General features: G+C 38.5%; 1 protein-coding gene and 1 long non-coding RNA gene across 3 annotated transcripts; one reads left to right on the top strand and one right to left on the bottom strand.

Moving 5' to 3' along the window:
• Positions 1–1,411: 1,411 nt before the first annotated feature.
• On the top strand, positions 1,412–5,553 carry LOC105973461 (uncharacterized). Of its 2 annotated transcripts, none has more exons than XM_012998483.2 (3): positions 1,412–1,677; positions 2,564–2,712; positions 2,849–5,553. In XM_012998483.2, exon 3 carries the CDS (start codon positions 2,911–2,913, stop codon positions 5,263–5,265), a length of 2,355 nt encoding a protein of 784 aa, XP_012853937.1. In that variant the 5' UTR covers positions 1,412–1,677; positions 2,564–2,712; positions 2,849–2,910; the 3' UTR covers positions 5,266–5,553. The 2 variants fall into 2 exon arrangements, with proteins under 2 accessions (XP_012853937.1, XP_012853939.1); XM_012998485.2 differs by having other exon boundaries at positions 1,419–1,677; positions 2,860–5,553.
• Positions 5,554–5,927: 374 nt separating this feature from the next.
• On the bottom strand, positions 5,928–6,676 carry LOC105973462 (uncharacterized). The gene is made up of 3 exons (XR_001174243.2): positions 6,590–6,676; positions 6,382–6,494; positions 5,928–6,204 (listed from the first exon to the last, which is right to left on the bottom strand). It is a non-coding gene; the product is annotated as an uncharacterized LOC105973462 (long non-coding RNA).
• Positions 6,677–25,040: the final 18,364 nt, after the last annotated feature.

The raw sequence follows: 25,040 nt of genomic DNA, 5'->3' as shown, positions 1-25,040 counted from the left end.
ATAAATAAAAATCTCAATATTTTAAAAAATATATAAAATACGTTAAACATTCACAAGAAAAAAATATTCAAGACTTAAATGGTCAATTTTTTTATAATAATTATTGATTTGAAAATTTATTTAAGTTACTTAAATATAAATTTTAATAAAATAATATTTAAATATTTAGACGTTTAAAATATAATTTCCTATTAACTTTTGAATACATTTTGTGATTCTCAAAGTAAAAAGTGAGATGATTATATTAGAGTCATATACGCATTAAAATAACTATATAAACTATAAAATTATAATTAAAATTCGATAACTTTTTATTAGGTACAAATGAACACAAGGTAAAACAAAAATAAACTAAAATTCAATTTTTTTCATTCATAAATTTACAATATTGAAATAATAAAATTAAGTTTTGACAAAGTTGCCAAATTTTTTCTTATTACATATTCATTATTTATTTAATGGCTAGAAGGACAATTTGGGAAGAAAAAATGCCACATCATTCAAAGTCAAAGTTATACCTTTAAATTCATTAATGAGGGGAGTAAGTGTTACATTTGTAACTTTAAGGGTGTAAGTGTTACCACCCTTGTAGTTTAAGGGTGCAAACTGTATTTAGCCCTTTTTTTAAATGTTCGAACGCCCAAGATGGACGCCCATCTTGGGCGTTCGAACATTTTTTTGCGAAAAAAAAAAGTCCTACAAATCGATTTATAGGGCTTTTTTAACATGAAATTGGTTCCGTAATCGACCTACCCATGCATATTACACATAAAAGAGTCGAAATTACATCAAAAAATCGAAGCCTAACCCTTCTTCAAGCTTGATTTCGAATTTTCGATTTTTTTTTTTTTTTTGCTATTTGCAGTTTTGGGGGATTTTTTGATATTTTTAAAAGTTTTGAAGGATTTTGTTATAAACTGCGAATAAAATCTTTCATGATCTATACAACCTAAATTTAGATAATGTTAACTTATTTTACAATATTTCATATCTGGACCAAATATAAGAAAATAAATAAAATCATATACAATAAAATCTATGGTCTAAATGGTTTTCTAACTAAAAAAATATGGAATAAAATCAATGTCAATCTTTATTAAAAAAACTCGATTTTCTTCAAATCTATGTACTCGAAATCTGGCGTCAACAAAATGTAATGAAACCGACAAGCTTTTACGTATCCTATTGAAGATTAGGGCATTCAAAATCGAATAACTCAGACGTGCAACCATTTCTCATAGCCGTCAATCTAAGTGACTTGAATTTGATTCCCGCGTCAGTTATCACGATTAATTACCATAATTCATAACTAGAACAATTCAAGGCCCATTGGGCCTACCCAATTTTAATCAAATTGTCCCAAAATCAAACTTGGCCCACTATGTAAATCACTAAAAACCCTTTTTTTTTTGTTCACCATTGCAAGTTGAAAAACTTGAGAGGGGCAAATGGAATTACAGAGGAATTGAGGGTCTGAAATCTGCCCACCCTTTCTTCTCCACTGCTCCCCCAAAAAAAAATTCACTCTTTCCTTTCCCTCCCTTTTATCTTCCCCCATCTTTTTGTACCAAATCTCCATTGATAACTCTTTCAGCAAAAAAAAAAAAAAAAGCTTTTCACTCTCAATTTTGGTGAACATTTTCTCGCCGCTGATTCCCTTCTCTCGACTGACGCAAGGTGCGTATCCATCCCTGCATGTGTATTTTTTTTTGTTTGATCTAAGTCTGCATTTCACATTTGTGCGCGTAGTTTTTAAGTTCGAAAATTCTCGATTTTGCCTTTTTTTTTGTTTGTACGGATTTTTCGGGTTTGTGCTTGTGGGTTTTGCAGTGTTGGTTGTTTCTAGGGTTTTTTCTCCTTTGATTTGCAATTTTATATTTTGGTAATTCCACTCCACTTTTGGTGATTTGTATGGTGTTTACCCCCATATTTTAGGTTTATAAAGTTTTGCCCTTAGTCTTTGGGTATTTAGAGGAAAATGTAACGGAAACTTGATTATTATTCATTTATTACTATTATTTTTAGAATAGTCTTTAAGTTTAATAATGTCATGATTTATATGCTTTATATGCTGATTATTGATATTTTTGTGCCTGTGTTTTATGGAATTTCAGTAATGTTGTTACCTTCTTGGTCAGAATATATATATATATATATATATATATATATATATATATATATATATATATATATACATCTTTCTCTATTTTACTTCCATTTGCATTTTTCTGATTGAAAAATCTTTATTTTCCTGTTTGATTCATGTCACGTATCCGCTGTGCGGCATATCATTGTGTTTGCGTTCCCGTATCATCTTGCATAGAATATATATACTTGTGTTGGGAGATATAATATGAACGGGATAAACTTTAATTGGACAAGTGTTTGATGGAGAACCGGAAGTCTTACATTTGAACAGAGGACTAAAACTACTTTACTCATTTAAGGTTTCTTTTTATTATCCATTTTGGCCGACACACACGTGTCTGGTCTTTGAGATTTTTTGAATGCGCTGATTTATAATGTTTTTAACTTTTGATGAATTTTACATTTTCTTTGTCAGGTTTATGGAGCGCGGTTGAATCTTTGGTTATCGATGGTTCTACTATCATACTTCCGTTTTTGAGGTGCAAAAAAGTTTTTCTTTGAAGGCCATGAGCTCTGTGCTGCTTGGCCAATCCAGTCAAGAATCATATTCTTAGCGATAACGTGGTATTTTAAATCATCCTTTTAAGCTTGCAATGTTTGTTTCTCTTTATTATAGCATAGGAATGCAGCCTGTACCTTTTTTTTTTGGCTTGCTTGTAATTAACTATACGTAGACTTGTGGATAACTTTTGTGGGATAGTGTGACTGCAGAAGAGAAGGATTCACAAATTTTTTGTCAACTTCCATACTGGTATATTAGCAATGGAATGCAACAAAAACGAAGCTATCCGGGCCAAAGAACTCGCGGAGAAGAAAATGGTAAATAATGATTTTAAAGGTGCTCAGAAGATTGCTATGAAAGCGCAGGCTCTCTACCCAGAACTGGACAATATTGCTCAGCTGTTAAGCATCTGCACAGTTCACTGTTCAGCAGAAAATGGGCTTTTGGGATCTGAAAAGGACTGGTATGGGATCCTTCAAGTTGAAAAGCTTGCTGACGAGTCAATGATCAAGAAACAATATCGTCGGCTAGCACTAACTCTCCATCCTGATAAGAACCGATTTCCTGGTGCAGAGAGTGCTTTCAAGTTGATTTGCGAAGCGAACGCAGTTTTGTCGGACCCCGCAAAAAAATCTTTATACGACGCTAAGGTCAGGGTTTTGAGTAGATCTGGTCCAGCAAATTCAACAGTTCACCACATTAACAGAAGTTCTAACGTTAGCAATCAAAACGGTGCCCAAACCAAAGTTCCTAATGGCTTTACCAATCCGAATCAACGTCAATCAACTCAGTCAACCCCCTCTACCAGTCAAGAAGTGTTCTGGACATGCTGCCCATTTTGTCATGTCGAATACCCGTACTTCAGACAATTTATTAACAGATCTTTGCGCTGCCCGTCATGCGAAAAGGCATTTGTGGGGTATGAAGTAAGACCTCGAGGTGTTCCATTGGGGTCCAAATCAAGCCAACCAGGTGCTCAACGCGTGCCTCCTAAACCTGGCCCGAGTCGCAAAGAAAAGGTTGTCCCAAATCAGGGGAACTGCAAAACGGGTGTTCGAAATGATGAAGGACCTTCAGCACAACATGCTGGATCACAAGGACTTGCCAGCGCAAAAACTGTTCGACCAGAACCAAGTGCCCGGACAGGAAGTGATGCTGAAGGTATTGCTAAGGCACCTGCTGCCAGCATAGCTAGGAATTTGAAAAGCAAAGGCAAAGATACTCATAATGCCAGTTCAATGAATGGTGGAAAGGGAGTTGAAACATCGAATGGTGATGCAATTTCTAGAGAAGCAGAACAGGTGGGAAACAAAGGCAGGAAGAGGGATAGGAAGGTATTGAATGAATCTAGGGAGACAAATCACTTTGATGAGGAAGATCCGAGCGTGAAAGGGAATTTTGCACGGAGATCACCACGGAAAAAGCAGCATGTCACAGATAAGGAATCAGGTGTGAAGGAGCCAAAGGCTGCTGTGGTTAGTGAAGATTCAAAGCATGACAATCAAAGTAGTTTCGCTATTAATGCATTTGGTTCGAAGTCGAAACCTCAAGAAATGGGAACTTTTCAGTCCAAAGAAAGCTTTCGTGACAAGAATGCTGACTGTAATAAAGAAGGTAAGGCGAGAGGAGAAACTGGTGACAAGCCGAGCACTGGTGTTGATACAGTTCACATTGATAGTGATTCCGACGAAGATATCTCCTGTATCAATAAATCAGATATTGAGATAGAATGCCCCCAACCAGAATTTAGCAACTTTGAGAAGGCGCAAGATGAAAACCGTTTTCAGGTTAATCAATTCTGGGCTTGTTACGACACATCAGATGGCATGCCTAGATTCTATGCAAAGGTGAAGAAGGTCCGTTCTTCTCCATTTCAATTGACCATCACCTGGTTAGAAGCTGTTCCTATTGATAAAGCTTTTCAAAAACGGGTAGACGAGGAGTTACCGGTTGGCTGTGGCGGTTTTAAGCTCGGCGATACTGATAAAACATCGGTACGTCTATCGTTCTCTCATCAAGTACATATCGAGAAAGGAAAGAAAAGAGGTTCTTTAGTCATATACCCAAAGCAAGGCGAAGTTTGGGCTCTTTTCAAGAACTGGAATACGAGCTGGAGTTTGAACCCTGAGAATCACAGCGACGAGTATAAATATGAAATTGTCGAGGTTCTCTCAGATTTTGTTGAAGGTGCTGGAATAAAAGTTGGTTATTTGGATAGAATTGCTGGATTTGTGAGCCTTTTTCAGAGAGCAAGTGAAAGAGAGGCTGATTTTTTTTGGGTAGGGGCGAATGAACTGTACAAGTTCTCGCATTGTGTGCCGTCTTCCAAAATGAGTGGCGATGAGAGAGAAGGTGTTCCGGTGGGTTCGTTTGAACTGGATCCTGCTTCTCTACCTTTGAACCCCGATTACTTGTATTACCCTAGCAAAGGAAAGATGGCAAACATAAATGGGAAAATTGGAGTCTGTTCTTCTCCGCTTAAATCGGCTAAGGAAAAGGGTAAATCTATGGCATCTGAGGAAACTAGTACTCCAAAGAAGTTTGCGGGCTTCAAACGAGTTCAAGGTGAGATGTCTAGACCCCGTAGATCTCCTAGAGGACTTAACGCTATTTAAAAAAAAATGCGAATTGATTCTATCTTTTGTAGTCCAGAAAAAAAAGAACACTTTAATCCTATGTTGCTGTTAGAGATTTGTAGTTAGCCATGATGATATTTGGCTGAAGTGTCTTGTCTGATTAGCTGGTGACGTTTTTTTGCTTTGCTTACGCAACTTATTGGGTTAAAAGCATGGACGCACATCCGAGAGTGTTTTGGGGAGCTTTTTCCACCATATGTTTTTTGGTAATCTGTATATTTATTGGAAAAATCAAGAAGTTGATGCCATACAAATAAGCTTTAGAAATATTCGTAGTAACGGTGTTTTACTAGGAATGACGTTTGATTGACGGTCGAGTATTAACCACCTTGTAGGGGCAAGTTGTCGTAATTAGCAGATGAACCTTTTTCAAGCTTGTCTAGGCATGTGTTTTTATTGGATCATTGACTGTCCAATAAAATAATTAGATTTCATTACATTATTTAATTTTATCTTGCCAACCAAACGAGGCCTTATTGCTTACTAGTTCATATTCTTATCTATAATCACAAAACCAACAATACATATAAATCGTAGTAACTGATGCCATTTTAATCATTTAGTATGTACTGTTAAAAAAAACATTTAGAAAATGAAATCGAACATCAATTAATAAATAAATAAAAAAAAAAAAAGGTTCTAGATTGCATAGATCTCTTGATGGCCCTCAGTTTTAGTACACTGCTGATTCACATTCAACAAAAACAATACCTGCAATATCCTGATTACTACTACTAAAAAGAACATTTAGTATGTGTAATAATAATAATAATACAGTCACTGAACTTTTTATGTATTTTCAGTCATACATACAGCCAACAAAAATGAATCTCCCTCTCGCATATCCACATTCGCTCAATGGATGCGCATCACATTTCAACTGCTTGTATATGTATGTGCCCACAAGTATTATGATACCTGCAATATAGCAACGTCGAGAAACGAGAATTAAAATGAGACAGTGAATCATAGGCAACCAAAATCAAGTCCCAGGCATGAAACTGATTTTAAAAGATGGAAAATTATCAGGTTTTATATCAGCTTCAAGATTTAAAAGTCTATTTTTTTAATGGAAGCAAGTAATACACAACTCACCATCATGGAGCAGAACAGCCGAAAACAAACGAAGGCCTCAGTTCAAGCATATGAATGATGTTTCCTGCGGTCTTTATCTCTCGATGAATAAGAAGAGCTGCGGTAGTCACGATCTGCTTCATAAAATAATTTCATAAGCTAAAGATGACAAATTAGACATTTGACCTACATTATTCCTACGGTTTACAGTGATTGATAAGAGGTATACCTCGAGATGAATGATGTCTAGGCTTCTCCATGTGTCCTACATAATAAGGTGTCGGTTTAGGAAATTAAGCTAAGATTAGAAGAGCATAATAATGCAAGAATCAAATGAATATATCTTGAAGAAATTTAAGACAACTTCATATGAAGAATATTTAACTGTTTTATTATATCGATGTATTACATAATACAAGGTTTATATAGATGAGAAGAAACTAATCAAGGAGAGATCAAGGAGAGAATCAAGCATGATCGTATAAACAACCTAATCTATCATAACTAAACGAGGAAAGATATACAAGTCTATTTATGGTGTATATATACAAAATATTCTTCAATACTCCCCCTCAAGCGGGATCTAAAAGATTGATGGATCCAAGCTTGGCCAAGAGTCGATGAAATTGAGAAGATGGCATAACTTTGGTGAACATATCTGCAAGTTGGTCACCCGTTCGTACATAATGTGTCTGTATAACCTTAGACTGAACTTGCTTACGAATGTAGTGGCAATCCACTTCAATATGCTTCGTTCTTTCATGGAAGACCGGGTTAGCCGCTATATGCATAGCAGCCTGGTTGTCACAAAAAAGCGTCATAGGAATGGGTAACGAGTAACCAAGATCAGTAAGAAGGCTTTTAAGCCACACAAGCTCACAAGCTGCTGTTGCCATTGCACGATATTCAGCTTCCGCACTCGAACGAGCTACTACATGTTGTTTTTTGCTTTTCCAAGAGACTAAATTACCACCAACAAACATATAATACCCAGTAGTGGATCGACGATCAAGTGTGTTTCCAGCCCAATCTGAGTCTGTATAACCCATAATGCGAGTATGATCGTTCTTAGTCATTATTATTCCACGGCCAATCGTTCCCTTCAAATATCGCAAAATCCGTTTCACCATACTTAAGTGATAAACGGTCGGGGCATGCATATGTTGACTAACCAGGCTTACGGCGAAAGAAATATCGGGCCGAGTGATAGTTAAATAGATAAGCTTGCCTACGAGCTGTTGATAATATCTAGGAGAATCAAGAGTTTTTTCCATAGAACCAAGTTTCAATTTACTATCTAAAGTTGTTGATGCAGGTTTTGTAGATAACATACCCGCATCTTGAAGCAAGTCCATAGTGTACTTACGTTGATTAAGGAAGAGACCTTTGCTAGAAGTCGCCATTTCAATACCAAGAAAATATTTCAAGGGACCAAGATCTTTAATAGGAAATTTATGCTGAAGGTTCTTCTTTAATCGCGAAATTGAATCGGCACTAGTTCCGGTGATAATGAGATCATCCACATAAATCAGCACCATGAGTTTTTCACCGTTCCCAATACGGACATAGAGAGATGAGTCGGCTGAACTACATGAAAAACCGAATTCTTCAAGGGCAGAGCTTAATTTCGCGTGCCACGCACGAGGACTTTGTTTCAAGCCGTAGATGGATTTGTGAAGTTTGCACACTAACCCCGGATTACAACTCTGAGGATGGCCTGGGAGTAACTTCATAAATACTTCTTCTTCAAGATCACCATGTAAGAAGGCATTTTTTACGTCCATTTGAGATAAAAGCCACCCATTGTTAACAGCAACCGATAAGAGAACTCTAACTGTTGTCATCTTGGCAACCGGTGCAAAAGTCTCTTTATAGTCGACGCCAAATTTTTGAGTATAGCCTTGAGCCACTAACCGTGCCTTGTGTCGATCAATAGTACCATCAGAGTTGAACTTTGTTTTGAAAACCCATCGACTACCAACTGCATGCTTGCCTTTAGGAAGAGGTACTATACTCCATGTATTGTTTTCAGCAAGAGATGTTAATTCCTCTTCCATAGCCCGATTCCACACATCTTGAGAATGTGCTTCTTGAAAGTTGCTTGGTTCTCGAACATTCGAGATTGCTGTAAGAAACGCTCTGTGCGAAGACGATATTCTGTGATAAGTTAGAAAATCAGTAACGGGATACCTGACCGAGTGTGCCACATAATCTTGCAACTTTCTTGGAGGTTGACGTTCTCGAGGTGGATTACGTCGATGAGCTGGAGCCTGGTCAGAAGTATCTTGCAATTCTTGTTCGTTTGAATTATCCGGAGCTGCTTGAGAAATACCAGATGAAGGCTGCTCAACAGAGACTTGGCAAGGAGCATCTTGTTCGATATGTATACTGGTAGGCTGCTCAAAACGTGGCTCAATACTTGGTAACGGAAATAATTCTATTAATCGTTCTCCCTCATTAGAAGTTGTAAAGAATGGTTTGGTTTCGATAAATCGAACATCTCTATTTATATACAACCTTTTTGTGATTGTATCGTAACATTTGTATCCCTTCTTTGTTTGTGAATAGCCCAAGAATAAGCATTTAACTGCCGGAGGATCAAGCTTGTCACGATGAGTTGCTGGTAGATGCACAAAACAGGTGCACCCAAAAATTCTTAAATGAGACAAATCCGGCTTTTTTCCCTGCAATACTTCATGAGGAGATTGAAAATCCAACACTCGACTCGGAAGTCGATTGATAAGATAAGTGGCAGTAAGAATTGCATAAAACCAAAAATACTTTGGAACATTCATTTGAAACATTATAGCCCGAGTCTTTTCTAGCAAATCTCGATTTTTACGCTCGGCAACCCCGTTTTGTTGAGGTGTGTTAACACAACTCGTCTGGTGAATAATTTCATTTGAAATTAGATAATTTTTCATGTTATGAGATATATATTCTGCGCCATTGTCAGATCGAAGAATTTTTAAATGAGCTGAAAATTGAGAAATAACCAACATGTGAAAATCTTTGAAACAGCCAAAAACTTCACCCTTTGATTTCAAATTTATATCCATGTAACCCTAGAAAAATCATCAATAAAGGTTACAAAATATTTGAAACCATCTATCGAAAAAGAAGAAGGCCCCCATACATCTGAGTGAACAAGTTCAAAAGCTTTACTCGTCTTTGAAACAGATAAATTGAAAGGAAGCCTAGCAGACTTGGAGTAAAAACAAGTTTCACATTCTGTAGTATCTTTAGGCAGATTTGGATTTATTTTGGAAAAAGTTGACTCTAACGGATGACCTAGACGACGATGCCAAAGCATGTATTTATTGATTGGAGATACAATAGCTTGACAACTCTTTGGAGGTGGAGGACCAGGAAAATAATAAAGTCCTTGCAGTTGGAACCCTTCACCAATCGTCTTCTTGGTGGTAAGGTCCTGAAATATTACCTTGTAAGGAGTAAATAAGACCGAACAATTAAGAGACGATGTCAATTGCTTAACAGATAGCAGTTGAAATGGAAACGAAGGGACATATAGAACATCAGATTGCCCTTACCCTTAACACGTGCACCTATACCATTTGCTACATAAACAAAAGATGGCGTAGATTAAGGAATAAAATTACGAATATTGGTTAATTTGTTTGACATGTGATCTGTGGCACCAGAATCGATAACCCATAAATCATGTGAATTACTAATTTCTAATGCAGTTATAAGGGCAATCGGAATACCTTGACTGTTTTCTGCAAATTTACTAAGAAGTGCACTCGGATCATTGTGAGTTTGTATGTCTGCCCCGTTTTGGTTGCCTCCCTGACCATGCATTTCTTGCAAAAAACTAGCAAAATTATTTAACAAGGAAAGATGAGAAGAAACTGATTCACCAGTATGTGCAGCTACGTGTGCCTTATGATGGTTGGCCGAAAACCTACACGCAAGTGCACGTATCGTACAAGTAATATAGTGGACTAAAAGTCCGGATATCGAACCCACAGGGAATATTTAATTATCTAATCCTAGACGCTAAATTCTACCAATTATTATCAAGCCCACCCTACACAGTCGAAAAAAGGATTAATAAACTAAATTAAACTAAAGCAATTAAAAAGACAAAAACAAGAAAGCAATTAAAACGAAGATTTAATCAAAGTAAACAAGCCTAGGATTTTATTCTTCCCCCTATGTGATTATTATTCCCCCAATTCCTTCAATTATGCAAGCAATTAACCCGGATTATTAACCTGAGATGCTAAAATAATCATAACCCGCTTCCGCGTGTATTACGTTTCTAATCCTCTAGATTCAATTACTATATTCCTATGCAATTAATTCTAGAACACAACATTAAGCACAAATCTCAATAATGGCTACCTAAGAGATTAACTATATTCCTATGTTAATACCACAAAGGCTCTTCTACCACAGTTCTAATTATTAACCCGATCTTCCGATTCATGCGATTAACAATAACATAAAAGCACATAAGTTGATCAAGTTCATGCACTTAATAAAACAAGTAGAAGAAATAATCCGGAATTAAAACTTGCATAAAATCATAGAAAAGGGTTCATAAATCCCACATAGGGTTCCAAATAAAATCCTAGAAACAAGTAATTTAGCTACTCATGATTAAATAAAAAACGCAAATAAAATAAATCATAGACGATAAATCTTTGCTTGAAGTCTTCGAATTCTTCCTCTTCGTTATTGCTTTGTGGCTCTTGAAATTGCGTAAAAAGAAATCCCTAATTGTGTGCTTGGATTGGTCTTATATAGGGTGAAGAACTTGGGGAAGAAGGCAGTTTCCTTGTGCAATTAAAATCCCTTTACTGCGCAACTTCGGGGTATGGGACGGGGGTCCCATAATTTGCACTAAAACTGGGACGGGGTCCGAGCCTTGTTTCTTCAGAATTTTGATATTTTCACTTTTGACCCATATTTTCGCCAAAATTGCAGTTTTGACCCCATACTTTTCCAATTCTTCAATTTGTACCTAAAATACAATAAATCAACTTTTTAAGCACCAATTATCATTAAAACACACCAAAAACTCAAATAAAAAGATACGATAAAGTGTAAAAATATACACTTAACACACCCCCAAACTTGAACTTTTGCTTGTCCTCAAGCAAAATTTACCAATAAGCAAATAACTCAACGATAACATCTCATCACATAGATCAATGACCAACTTCACGTTTTCAGAACTTGTAATTATAATGACAATTCTTAGGCATTCGCAAGCTCAAAATTCAACAACACTTAGTCACTCACCATTACCAAAAACCACAATTCATACAATTGCTTCAAGCATCCAATATTTGCAAATTAAAGATAGAAAAAATTTATACTTTCATGCATATGCTTGACTCCAAATACTCACCAAATTATTCTACTCTACTAATATCGAACATTAAGCTATTGGGATCATTGGGGCTTTGTGGCTTTTAATTGTTAGGCTCTTTGGTTCGAGGTAGGAAATATGGGTATGTGTGGCTATTCTTCTTGAATTTAGGTGATTACGCCAAAATTTGAAAGATAGGCGTTTGAAACAATAAATTCACCTCTACGGACTTTAATAAACTCGATTTTCAAAAGTCTCCACTTTTGCTTTTGAGGCAATGGATCGAGTTTTCAAAAAAAATTCAACAACTAGTCCTTATCTCTCCCTTCTAGTCTCTTCTTCTTCTTCTTCTTTTTTTTTTTTTTTTGTTTTTTTTTTGTTTTTTTTTTATATATAGAAGCATAGATATTTGTCTTCTTTTTTTTTTTTTTTTTTTTTTTTTTTTTTTTTTTTTTTTTTTTCGAAGAAGAAGAAGGACCTTAAAAATTTTTCGACCGAACTCCAAGGGGTAATTTTTCAAGAATCTCCACCTACTCTACCTTACACATTGGCTAAAAGAAAGAACACCTTTTCTCCGAGGCTCAAATCAAGGTTCTAAGGAATATTTCGATAAAAAGGTCGGCTTGAAAGGCTCAAAAGGTTCAAAGAAGGCCCAAATCATGTCCCAAAGCACTCACTACTCAATACTTCGTATCATAAATTTCATAAGGTGAGTCTTAAAACCGAACATAGCATGATCTAGCACAAATTAATTCCAAATTTAAAATACAAAACATTCAACAAAAGCAATGCACAAAATGTGATTCCTAGCAATAATTCGCTTCTAAGTCCCGTTGAATCGAAAGCTAAACAAACATCAAATCCTTATCACATAAAACAAGCAATCTCATCATCAAACATTGATCATCTCTCATCATCATAAATCATCGATGCATTCGACTCAAGCAATTTTTTTTTTTTTTTTTAATATTCCGGAAAAACGAGAAAAACAATAAAAACGAATAAAACCTAATGCATGCAAACTAAAACAAATAAGCACAAAAATAACATGTTTTTCACCCCCAAACTTAAAATTTTCGTTGCCCTCAACGAAATTAGCACAAAGTTTAAGGATAGAAAACACCTGATTTATTCGGAGTCGGTGTGATCGGGGTGCTCCTCCCTAGCTCACTCATGCTCCTCATCATCGGAAAGCTCTCTCGCTCCATCTTCATTCGGAATCGTCGATCGGCACGGGAGCTAGAGGCTTCGGGGTCGTCTCGGGCTTGAGGAGCGGCTTTGGAAGAGGAATCGTCGTTTTGGTGGCACTTTTCTTGCCTTTTCCTTTGCATTTAGAAGATGAAGCTTCTCTCGTGTGGCTTCTTTTGTTGGACAAGAAAGTTGGGAGAGAGGTTGGAATAGATTCGTTAAGAATTGGTTGACAATCGAACTCAAAATTTGGTTGGAGCAAATTATCGAACACCTTGTGGGCGTGTCTTGAAAGAGTAGATTTTGAAGATTTTGGTTCGATTCTCTTGCCTCCATTTGTGTGTGGGAGTTTGAGAGAAGGAATGAGGAGGGTTTAGGAAATAATGGGGGAGAAAATCTGATTTTTAAACATTTAAAACGCCCCAAATAGGTTCGGACGGCCGTCCCGGTTTGTGTGCTAAATTTCGGACGGCCGTCCGAAATTTTTTCTCCTTACTGGTTGTGGGACGGGGGTCCCACATTTACACCTATTTGTGGGACGGCCGTCCCACAGGCAGTGGTGCAAAATTTATTTTATTTTATTTTATTTTTTTTTTTTTTTTTTCGGACGGCCGACTCGACCCTCGATCACGTTTTCGACCCTGAAAAGTAAAATTCAAATAGTGAATTAGAATGCATGCTTATGAAAAAAAAAAAAAAAACGAAACGAAAATATTAACGAAAACTACGAAAAATAATAAAGCTCGGGTTGCCTCCCGAGAAGCGCTAAGTTTAAAGTCTTCAGCCGGACTTTGCTTCTTTATTTTCAAGCAAAAGTGACAGAGGTCACTTGGCATTCTTTACTCGTTTCCCAATACGGTTTGAGCCGGCTCCGCTTCACGTTGAACGTACGATTTGAATCACGCTCCTTTATTTTGACCACCTCGTGAGGAAGAATTTCTTGGACAATACACGACCGCGACCACTTCGATTTGCGCTTCCTTGGGAATAACCAAAGACGGGATTTGCACAATAACACCAATTGTCCTTTGTGCAATTCCTTTTTGATTTTCTCCTTACGACCACAATAGCTTGACTCATCCTTCTCTCGTGAGTTGCTCGAATCTTTGGGTGACAACATCTTCTTTGCACTCTCATCGCCGTTAAGACTCAAACTCGTATGATTTTCTCTCGGAGGAGTTGAAAGTGAGTCTATGAAGTAAACTTGCTCCGTCCGATTCCCGTTTCTACCATCATCCCCTGCACTCAAAGATACTTTCCCATTGTCCAAGTTCAAAACATCAAATTTTTCATGAGTTGTAAAATCCATAAGCTCAATAGCAAAACAATCATTATTATCACATGGATTTTTATTAGCACTAAAAACATTGAATTTGATTGTTTGATCATGCACAGTCATTGTAAGATCACCACTAGCACAATCAATTAGCGTTTTCGACGTGGCTAAAAACGGTCTCCCTACGATAAGAGGTATCTCCCTATCCTCATCTATATCAAGTATAACGAAATCGACATGGAAGATAAATTTATTGACTTTTACTAGCACATTCTCTAAAATACCTTTTTGGTAAACTAAAGATCTATCGGCTAATTGAAGAGTTATAGCCGTTGGTTCAATTTCTCCTAACCCAAGATTTTTAAAAGTAGAATACGGCATAAGATTAATGCTAGCACCTAAATCAATGAGCGATCTAAAATTTTTATCTCCTATAGTACAAGGAATAGTAAACTTACCTGGATCGCCGAGTTTTTGTGGAAGAGGCCGAGTAAGAATTGCACTAATTTGCTCCGTGAGTTGGATCATCTCGTTCCCTTGCAATTTCTTACTTTTCTTCACGAGGTCCTTGAGGAACTTCACCCACTTTGGCATCTTTTGAAGTGCTTCAATGAAAGGAATATTTATGCGAATTTCCTTCAACTTGTCCAAAAATCTTTGATATTCGGCATCGAGCTTCTTCATTATAAACTTTTGAGGATAAGGAATTGGAGGGACTTGTGAAGACACCGTTGGTGGTGGCTCTTCATGAGTTAATTCTTTTTCCTCATTTACTTTCGGCTTCTCGATTACCGTGTTTCTCTTCTCTTTTCGTGGGGCTTTCTCCAATTGCTTCCCGTTCTTCAAGGTGACTGCTTGGCACGTCTCGACCTCGATCTTTTTCGTTAGCAATCGTTGTGGATATGGGATTGGTTCCACCCATTCGGCTACAGTGACTTGCGGCTTGACTTGACTTTCTTCATTTTTCTCGATCTTGAAATCGATAGCTTGGCACGTCTCGAACTTTTGATTTCGAGGATCTTCCGTATTCGATGGCAATGCTCCCGGCGGACGTTTCTCTTGATTCACAACGAATTGAGCGAATTGATTCTCCAAATTTCGCAGCGAGGCTTGGGTAGCGGTCATGAATTGGGCCAAAATCTCCTCCGTGCTTGATTTTTGGGCCGGTGGATTGTTGCCTTGATAGCTTTGTTGAGGAGGGGCTTGATTTTGGAATTGACCTTGAGGTCTTTGATATCCTTGGCCTTGTTGATTTCCTCCGTATTGCCCTTGTGATCTCCACCCTTGATTTTGGAATTGGCGAGGCGCGTTATTGACGTAGTTGAGCGATTCTACATCTTGTTTGCATTGGAGCGTGTAGTGATTTCCACCGCAAATTTCACAACATGGAGAATCAATTGCTTGGACTTGTTGTGGTGGACTTGCTTTGATGTGCTGCAGAAGGAGTTGATTTTGTTGAGCAATTTGGGTCACTTGAGCTTGAAGGGCCGTAATTGCATCTAACTCCAACACTCCGGGAACTTTCTTGGCTCCACTAATCGTCCTCTCGCTTGACTTGGCAAACCGATTTTGAGCAATTTGATCCAACATGATAAACGCATCGGGTATTGATTGACTCATAAAATTACCTCCGGTTGATGCATCTAGGACGGTTCGTGCATTCTCGTTAATCCCTTGGTAAAAGATATGGATTTGCCGCCATTGTTCGACTCCATGTGTTGGACATTGCCGCAAAAGAGTTTTAAATCTCTCCCATGCCTCGTATAATTGCTCGCCTTGCTCTTGGACAAAATTGTGAATTTCTCGCCGGATTCTCTCGTCCTTCTCGGGTGAGCTATAGACTTTCATGAAAAGGTTGAGAAGTTGAGGCCACGACGAGATAGAGTGGGGTGCTTGGGACATCAACCACTGGCGAGCTCTTCCTTGTAGGGAGTGCTTGAATAGAATTAATTGAAGCGCCTCTTGGGAAACGCCGTTTTGACGGTGGGAATTACAGGTATCTAGAAAATTGACAATGTGAAGATGGGGATCTTCACCTGCCAACCCACTAAATAGCCCGTTATTTTGGAGCATCGTCAAAAGGCCTTGCTTGATCTCAAAATTATGCGCCTCAATGGGTGGATATTGGATGCTCGGGCGGAATCCGTCTAGAGTTGGGATTATGTAGTCTTGAAGTGCTCGTGGACGAACTGCTGGTTGTGCTGGAAGTTGAGGGGGAGGGTCTTGCACTTGGTTTCCGTTGGCCTCGAGTAGATTACCCGGGGCCCTGCGTTCTTCGTCCTCCATTATATTATTTGCGCGTTGAAGTCTCCTAGCGGCTCGAAAAGTGCGTTCGATTTCGGGATCAAACGGTTCTCTAGCAAGATCGAGTCTCCTGCGCATACAACGTACCTAAAACAAAAATAAAATAAAACAAAAATTAAATGGGTGAATCGTGAAAATTGTTCAAATCTAGAGCTAGAATAAAATAAATAATTAAAATAAGTCCCCGGCAACGGCGCCAAAAACTTGTTGGCCGAAAACCTACACGCAAGTGCACGTATCGTACAAGTAATATAGTGGACTAAAAGTCCGGATATCGAACCCACAGGGAATATTTAATTATCTAATCCTAGACGCTAAATTCTACCAATTATTATCAAGCCCACCCTACACAGTCGAAAAAAGGATTAATAAACTAAATTAAACTAAAGCAATTAAAAAGACAAAAACAAGAAAGCAATTAAAACGAAGATTTAATCAAAGTAAACAAGCCTAGGATTTTATTCTTCCCCCTATGTGATTATTATTCCCCCAATTCCTTCAATTATGCAAGCAATTAACCCGGATTATTAACCTGAGATGCTAAAATAATCATAACCCGCTTCCGCGTGTATTACGTTTCTAATCCTCTAGATTCAATTACTATATTCCTATGCAATTAATTCTAGAACACAGCATTAAGCACAAATCTCAATAATGGCTACCTAAGAGATTAACTATATTCCTATGTTAATACCACAAAGGCTCTTCTACCACAGTTCTAATTATTAACCCGATCTTCCGATTCATGCGATTAACAATAACATAAAAGCACATAAGTTGATCAAGTTCATGCACTTAATAAAACAAGTAGAAGAAATAATCCGGAATTAAAACTTGCATAAAATCATAGAAAAGGGTTCATAAATCCCACATAGGGTTCCAAATAAAATCCTAGAAACAAGTAATTTAGCTACTCATGATTAAATAAAAAACGCAAATAAAATAAATCATAGACGATAAATCTTTGCTTGAAGTCTTCGAATTCTTCCTCTTCGTTATTGCTTTGTGGCTCTTGAAATTGCGTAAAAAGAAATCCCTAATTGTGTGCTTGGATTGGTCTTATATAGGGTGAAGAACTTGGGGAAGAAGGCAGTTTCCTTGTGCAATTAAAATCCCTTTACTGCGCAACTTCGGGGTATGGGACGGGGGTCCCATAATTTGCACTAAAACTGGGACGGGGTCCGAGCCTTGTTTCTTCAGAATTTTGATATTTTCACTTTTGACCCATATTTTCGCCAAAATTGCAGTTTTGACCCCATACTTTTCCAATTCTTCAATTTGTACCTAAAATACAATAAATCAACTTTTTAAGCACCAATTATCATTAAAACACACCAAAAACTCAAATAAAAAGATACGATAAAGTGTAAAAATATACACTTAACACACCCCCAAACTTGAACTTTTGCTTGTCCTCAAGCAAAATTTACCAATAAGCAAATAACTCAACGATAACATCTCATCACATAGATCAATGACCAACTTCACGTTTTCAGAACTTGTAATTATAATGACAATTCTTAGGCATTCGCAAGCTCAAAATTCAACAACACTTAGTCACTCACCATTACCAAAAACCACAATTCATACAATTGCTTCAAGCATCCAATATTTGCAAATTAAAGATAGAAAAAATTTATACTTACATGCATATGCTTGACTCCAAATACTCACCAAATTATTCTACTCTACTAATATCGAACATTAAGCTATTGGGATCATTGGGGCTTTGTGGCTTTTAATTGTTAGGCTCTTTGGTTCGAGGTAGGAAATATGGGTATGTGTGGCTATTCTTCTTGAATTTAGGTGATTACGCCAAAATTTAAAAGATAGGCGTTTGAAACAATAAATTCACCTCTACGGACTTTAATAAACTCGATTTTCAAAAGTCTCCACTTTTGCTTTTGAGGCAATGGATCGAGTTTTCAAAAAAAATTCAACAACTAGTCCTTATCTCTCCCTTCTAGTCTCTTCTTCTTCTTCTTCTTTTTTTTTTTTTTGTTTTTTTTTTGTTTTTTTTTATATATAGAAGCATAGATATTTGTCTTCTTTTTTTTTTTTTTTTTTTTTTTTTTTTTTTTTTTTTTTTTTTTCGAAGAAGAAGAAGGACCTTAAAAATTTTTCGACCGAACTCCAAGGGGTAATTTTTCAAGAATCTCCACCTACTCTACCTTACACATTGGCTAAAAGAAAGAACACCTTTTCTCCGAGGCTCAACTCAAGGTTCTAAGGAATATTTCGATAAAAAGGTCGGCTTGAAAGGCTCAAAAGGTTCAAAGAAGGCCCAAATCATGTCCCAAAGCACTCACTACTCAATACTTCGTATCATAAATTTCCTAAGGTGAGTCTTAAAACCGAACATAGCATGATCTAGCACAAATTAATTCCAAATTTAAAATACAAAACATTCAACAAAAGCAATGCACAAAATGTGATTCCTAGCAATAATTCGCTTCTAAGTCCCGTTGAATCGAAAGCTAAACAAACATCAAATCCTTATCACATAAAACAAGCAATCTCATCATCAAACATTGATCATCTCTCATCATCATAAATCATCGATGCATTCGACTCGAGCAATTTTTTTTTTTTTTTTTAATATTCCGGAAAAACGAGAAAAACAATAAAAACGAATAAAACCTAATGCATGCAAACTAAAACAAATAAGCACAAAAATAACATGTTTTTCACCCCCAAACTTAAAATTTTCGTTGCCCTCAACGAAATTAGCACAAAGTTTAAGGATAGAAAACACCTGATTTATTCGGAGTCGGTGTGATCGGGGTGCTCCTCCCTAGCTCACTCATGCTCCTCATCATCGGAAAGCTCTCTCGCTCCATCTTCATTCGGAATCGTCGATCGGCACGGGAGCTAGAGGCTTCGGGGTCGTCTCGGGCTTGAGGAGCGGCTTTGGAAGAGGAATCGTCGTTTTGGTGGCACTTTTCTTGCCTTTTCCTTTGCATTTAGAAGATGAAGCTTCTCTCGTGTGGCTTCTTTTGTTGGACAAGAAAGTTGGGAGAGAGGTTGGAATAGATTCGTTAAGAATTGGTTGACAATCGAACTCAAAATTTGGTTGGAGCAAATTATCGAACACCTTGTGGGCGTGTCTTGAAAGAGTAGATTTTGAAGATTTTGGTTCGATTCTCTTGCCTCCATTTGTGTGTGGGAGTTTGAGAGAAGGAATGAGGAGGGTTTAGGAAATAATGGGGGAGAAAATCTGATTTTTAAACATTTAAAACGCCCCAAATAGGTTCGGACGGCCGTCCCGGTTTGTGTGCTAAATTTCGGACGGCCGTCCGAAATTTTTTCTCCTTACTGGTTGTGGGACGGGGGTCCCACATTTACACCTATTTGTGGGACGGCCGTCCCACAGGCAGTGGTGCAAAATTTTTTTTTTTGTTTTTTTTTTTTTTTTTTTTTTTTTTTTTTTTCGGACGGCCGACTCGACCCTCGATCACGTTTTCGACCCTGAAAAGTAAAATTCAAATAGTGAATTAGAATGCATGCTTATGAAAAAAAAAAAAAAACGAAACGAAAATATTAACGAAAACTACGAAAAACAATAAAGCTCGGGTTGCCTCCCGAGAAGCGCTAAGTTTAAAGTCTTCAGCCGGACTTTGCTTCTTTATTTTCAAGCAAAAGTGACAGAGGTCACTTGGCATTCTTTACTCGTTTCCCAATACGGTTTGAGCCGGCTCCGCTTCACGTTGAACATACGATTTGAATCACGCTCCTTTATTTTGACCACCTCGTGAGGAAGAATTTCTTGGACAATACACGACCGCGACCACTTCGATTTGCGCTTCCTTGGGAATAACCAAAGACGGGATTTGCACAATAACACCAATTGTCCTTTGTGCAATTCCTTTTTGATTTTCTCCTTACGACCACAATAGCTTGACTCATCCTTCTCTCGTGAGTTGCTCGAATCTTTGGGTGGCAACATCTTCTTTGCACTCTCATCGCCGTTAAGACTCAAACTCGTATGATTTTCTCTCGGAGGAGTTGAAAGTGAGTCTATGAAGTAAACTTGCTCCGTCCGATTCCCGTTTCTACCATCATCCCCTGCACTCAAAGATACTTTCCCATTGTCCAAGTTCAAAACATCAAATTTTTCATGAGTTGTAAAATCCATAAGCTCAATAGCAAAACAATCATTATTATCACATGGATTTTTATTAGCACTAAAAACATTGAATTTGATTGTTTGATCATGCACAGTCATTGTAAGATCACCACTAGCACAATCAATTAGCGTTTTCGACGTGACTAAAAACGGTCTCCCTACGATAAGAGGTATCTCCCTATCCTCATCTATATCAAGTATAACGCAATCGACATGGAAGATAAATTTATTGACTTTTACTAGCACATTCTCTAAAATACCTTTTGGGTAAACTAAAGATCTATCGGCTAATTGAAGAGTTATAGCCGTTGGTTCAATTTCTCCTAACCCAAGATTTTTAAAAGTAGAATACGGCATAAGATTAATGCTAGCACCTAAATCAATGAGCGATCTAAAATTTTTATCTCCTATAGTACAAGGAATAGTAAACTTACCTGGATCGCCGAGTTTTTGTGGAAGAGGCCGAGTAAGAATTGCACTAATTTGCTCCGTGAGTTGGATCATCTCGTTCCCTTGCAATTTCTTACTTTTCTTCACGAGGTCCTTGAGGAACTTCACCCACTTTGGCATCTTTTGAAGTGCTTCAATGAAAGGAATATTTATGCGAATTTCCTTCAACTTGTCCAAAAATCTTTGATATTCGGCATCGAGCTTCTTCATTATAAACTTTTGAGGATAAGGAATTGGAGGGACTTGTGAAGACACCGTTGGTGGTGGCTCTTCATGAGTTAATTCTTTTTCCTCATTTACTTTCGGCTTCTCGATTACCGTGTTTCTCTTCTCTTTTCGTGGGGCTTTCTCCAATTGCTTCCCGTTCTTCAAGGTGACTGCTTGGCACGTCTCGACCTCGATCTTTTTCGTTAGCAATCGTTGTGGATATGGGATTGGTTCCACCCATTCGGCTACAGTGACTTGCGGCTTGACTTGACTTTCTTCATTTTTCTCGATCTTGAAATCGATAGCTTGGCACGTCTCGAACTTTTGATTTCGAGGATCTTCCGTATTCGATGGCAATGCTCCCGGCGGACGTTTCTCTTGATTCACAACGAATTGAGCGAATTGATTCTCCAAATTTCGCAGCGAGGCTTGGGTAGCGGTCATGAATTGGGCCAAAATCTCCTCCGTGCTTGATTTTTGGGCCGGTGGATTGTTGCCTTGATAGCTTTGTTGAGGAGGGGCTTGATTTTGGAATTGACCTTGAGGTCTTTGATATCCTTGGCCTTGTTGATTTCCTCCGTATTGCCCTTGTGATCTCCACCCTTGATTTTGGAATTGGCGAGGCGCGTTATTGACGTAGTTGAGCGATTCTACATCTTGTTTGCATTGGAGCGTGTAGTGATTTCCACCGCAAATTTCACAACATGGAGAATCAATTGCTTGGACTTGTTGTGGTGGACTTGCTTTGATGTGCTGCAGAAGGAGTTGATTTTGTTGAGCAATTTGGGTCACTTGAGCTTGAAGGGCCGTAATTGCATCTAACTCCAACACTCCGGGAACTTTCTTGGCTCCACTAATCGTCCTCTCGCTTGACTTGGCAAACCGATTTTGAGCAATTTGATCCAACATGATAAACGCATCGGGTATTGATTGACTCATAAAATTACCTCCGGTTGATGCATCTAGGACGGTTCGTGCATTCTCGTTAATCCCTTGGTAAAAGATATGGATTTGCCGCCATTGTTCGACTCCATGTGTTGGACATTGCCGCAAAAGAGTTTTAAATCTCTCCCATGCCTCGTATAATTGCTCGCTGATAAGTGTTCGTTTTGCACGATTTATGCTTATCAAATCTTCGAGTTTTGGTCTTCGTTCGTCCGAGTTTCGGCTTTATTTGTTTATATTATTGCATTTCTTGTTTTATTTCCCTTTTTAGGTTTTGTTAGCTTTTGTTGCCAAGTCGAAGCCATTTGGAAGCGAAACCGATTTTTCAAGCCGAGAAAGTGGTCATTAAGACCCAGATCGCGATCCAGGAAAGCCGGATCGCGATCTGGGGGCAAATTCCAGTAGTGTGCAAAGTTCAGACCCAGATCGCGATCCAGGAAAGTCGGATCGCGATCTGGTGACAAATTCCAGTGGCAGACAAGATTCAGACCCAGATCGCGATCCGCACTTCCTGGATCGCGATCTGGGAGGCGGTTCACGTTTTTTTTAAAGAAGCCAGATCGCGATCTGGCTTTATTGGATCGCGATCTGGCGCGTTTTTCAAGGGTAGATATTTTAAATTGCAAAGCTTCTTGAGGAAGCTTTGCAATTTACTATAAATAGAAGCAAGCCCTCATTCTTCGTTCTACTTCGACTTTTTACGGTTTTCGACGGTTCTTCGCGGGAATCATCAACGGGGGTTCCGACTTGGGTTTTTCTTACGCAATTTCTTTACGTTTTGTTCTTCATTTCCTTTGTACATTCTTTTGATACTATGTTTGTTATGAACTAAGAACATTTTCTTCTAGGGTAATGAAGCCTTGTATATATTGATTTCGATCGTCATTTCTGTTATCTATTTGTCGTGTTTTGATTCCGTTTATGTTTTCCTGTATTAAATGCTTCTGATTGTGTTGATCAGCTCTCAGACTGATATTAAATAGGAATGAACTCGAGAGAGGATTTCTTGTTTGAAGTTAGGAAAACATAGCTCGGGGTGTGGAAACGGAGACGTGATGCACTTCGGGTAGCCCTTAAGGACTTGACCTAAATGCTCTCTTAATAGCAGGTTCTGAACGGAGACGTCGGACCTGTGGGTAGACTCTAGCTACACTGGAGACGGGGGTTAGAGTATATTAGCGTCTGGGTTAACGAATAGGAACGTGATTTTAGATAGCGGATTTGTCGATCGTTGTTGATTATATCTAGGTGGATTTGGCCCTAGAAGTCCCTTTTAAATCGAAGTCCCCCCCGCGTTGAGTTGTCGTTACTTTATTTTACGTACATTCTATATTTGCATGTTTACGTTCTTGCATGCTTTTAAATTAGGGTTTCTCACCAATCCACTTATTTACGATCGGCTAGATAATATAACGATAATATAATTACACTACTCAGCATTTGAATCTACAAGGTCCCTGTGGATCGATATCCGGAACCACTGTTCTGCAAAATGCGATACCGTATACTTGCGGTAATTTATACGTGAGGAAAACGCGTATCAAGTTTTTGGCGCCGTTGCCGGGGACCAATTTGATTTTATCTTTGTTGATAGTGTTACCAATTATCTGAGTATTACTTTAGCCATTTACTTGTTTTATTTTCGATTTTTACCTTGATCTTAACCACTCACTTTGTTTATGCCCAGGCGTCGAAATTTGGAAATCATACCTTACGATCCCGAGATTGAAAGGACATTACGTAGACTAAGGGCCACGCGCAACCAACAAAGTGAACCAATGGCCGAAGATCAAGGAAATCCAGAGCACCTGGCCTTTGAGTACGATCAAGAGCCAGGACGAGATCACGAGCAGCCAAGACCGAACCTGCCACCCGAGCGAACAATGCGAGAATACCGAACTCCAGCTATGAATGAGAACTATTCGGGAATCAGGAAACCGACGATAGCCGCAAACAACTTCGAGCTGAAAACGGGGCTAATCAACATGGTCATGGCGAACCAATTCTCCGGAGCAGCTACTGCGGATCCGAATCTCCATCTTGCCAATTTCTTGGAGATTTGTGACACGATCAAAGTTAACGGCGTTTCTGATGATGCCATTCGGTTGAAGCTATTCTCATTTTCTGTCAGAGACAAAGCGAAGAGTTGGCTTCTGAGTCTCAATCCAGGATCACTCACCTGTTGGGAAGAATTATCACAAGCCTTTCTGGCACGATTCTTTCCACCTTCGAAGACCGCACAACTACGAAGAGATGTAGGCAACTTCAGACAGATGAGCCAGGAGCCGATGCACGAGTCTTGGGAGAGGTTCAAGGACTTATTACGACAATGCCCTCAACACGGATTCAACCCGTGGGATCAAATGGAGTTATTCTACAATGGGCTCGATCAACCAGCCCGATCTTTAGTCGATGCTGCCTCAGGTGGATCATTGCAAAACAAGACTCCCACAGACGCTCGAGACATTGTCGAGCGAATGTGTGAGAATGCTTACCATTGGCCGTCCGAACGGAGTGGTGTACAAAAGGTGGCCGGAGTCCACCAACTCGATCCTTTAGCCGCAGTTTCAGCACAATTAGCGATCCTATCAAATCAGGTCGCCCAAATTTCAGTTCGAGGGCCACAGACCGAACGAGTAGCAACAGCAAGTACTTCACAAGCCACAAACGACGATTGGGAGCAGGCACACTTTATGAACCACAGATTCAACAATTTCCGGGGAACCCACAATCAGAACCAGAACCCTACTCATTATCACCCGGGAATTCGGAATCACGAGAACTTCTCCTATGCCAATCCGAAGAATGCTCTACAACCACCTCCCGATCTCAACCATCAAAGA

This window comes from Erythranthe guttata, chromosome 11, assembly GCF_056151865.1.
Source record: "Erythranthe guttata isolate IM_541 chromosome 11, IM_541, whole genome shotgun sequence".
NCBI lineage: Eukaryota > Viridiplantae > Streptophyta > Magnoliopsida > Lamiales > Phrymaceae > Erythranthe > Erythranthe guttata.
Note: the sequence above shows the minus strand (reverse complement) of the source record. Positions and strands in the feature narration are given on the sequence as shown.